The 1491-nt window shown below is 39.3% G+C and overlaps 1 protein-coding gene across 1 annotated transcript; it reads left to right on the forward strand.

The window, feature by feature from the left end:
* Positions 1–771: 771 nt before the first annotated feature.
* LOC121372032 (collectin-12-like) lies at positions 772–1239 on the forward strand. Its single transcript, XM_041498275.1, has one exon. It carries the CDS (start codon positions 772–774, stop codon positions 1237–1239), a length of 468 nt encoding a protein of 155 aa, XP_041354209.1.
* The last annotated feature ends 252 nt before the right edge of the window (positions 1240–1491 follow it).

The following is a 1491-nucleotide window of genomic DNA, read 5'->3' on the forward strand; positions in this document are numbered from 1 at the left end:
ATGCGTGAAAAGTGTATACAAATTATATCGAACTGCTCCAAGTACTAGGAGTTTAGCGAAATCGACCGGAAAGACACTTTCTCTTTTGTTAATTTGATTCATAGACTTGTTACAATACCACTGAAGATGCATTCGAAAACTGTAAATGAAAGGCTGTATCAAGTATTCACTCAACAGCGTGGTATCGGGTGGACACTGTTATATTATAATTTCTATAAATTTCGTCTCACATGAGGCGATTATACAAAATAACATAATTATCAATGAATACTTTTAAACAATCAGTATCTTAGCATACAAAAACCTGTGTATTTCTTTGAGTTTGTTAGAGAGAGACATTTCTGCAACATGTTCAGATTCACAAGTAACGAGAGACTGCTGAGAATGGTGACTCAAGTGATCGTGGTGGTCGTCGGTATATTCACGACGTTGATGCTGACGGTGATGGCTGGTCAGAATATCTTGTTCAAAGATCTCGAAGGATTGCAAAGAGGGCAAATCGTAGACGGCGACCCGATAATGAAACGTTCCACTAAAAATGTCTACCAGTGTGACCACTTGTGTCGTCTGACAGAGTCGTGAGCTTCTTTCAGTTACGACGTGGCATCCAAATCATGTATTACGTTCTCTAGTTCTGCTGAAAACAGAACTCTCGACAAACAGGAAGTCAGTGTGGTTCATTCAAACTTAATAGATGTTGACATCACAAGTTCAGTTTCAACTTGCAGTAGGTCGTCGTGCCCAGATGAGACTGTATGCGTGGATATTGGAATGTCACATATGTGTGTCAACTACAAAGACAAGGGATTTCTTTCCACAAAATCAGTTTGTGAATCCCACGACGGATACTCATGGTATAAAAACACTACACTATGCTACAAATTCAACCTGGAGCCGACAATTCGACAAGAGGGTAAACAAATGTGTGAACATGATGGCGGTCGCCTTGTCAAGATTGACAGTCAGAAGAAACAGCAGAGCATTGTGGACATGATTGTGTCAACTCCAGAGCTTGCCAGCGTCGATCATTTCTGGATTGGAGCTGACGACTCCCAGGAAGAAGGTGTGTGGCGATGGACAGATGGATCTCTCGTAGAATTCTCTAACTGGAGGGCTGGACGACCAAACGCGGGAAGAGTGGACGAAGATTACGCTGCGATGGAGAAGGCATCTTCCTACTCGTGGAACGACTTCAGACCACAGAAAGAATTTGTATCACTCTGTGAGATGGTGTTTTGAAATCACAAGATAAACAAAATCGTTTACAATGGACAACCTCTATTGTTAAATATAGTCTTTGCTTTCGTTATCCTATCCTTGATTCTGTCTACTTAATTACTGTATAATTATCAAATTTATTATCATAGTTTAAGATGGATCAAAAATAATATTAGCAATTCGGAAAACGTTGTCATCTGTAACAAAATTTAATTTTCAGTTAACGATACAACATATAAGAAAATAAAGGTTCTTGTAACCATTAAAGGTATT

This window comes from Gigantopelta aegis, chromosome 4 (assembly GCF_016097555.1).
Source record: "Gigantopelta aegis isolate Gae_Host chromosome 4, Gae_host_genome, whole genome shotgun sequence".
Classification (NCBI taxonomy): domain Eukaryota; kingdom Metazoa; phylum Mollusca; class Gastropoda; order Neomphalida; family Peltospiridae; genus Gigantopelta; species Gigantopelta aegis.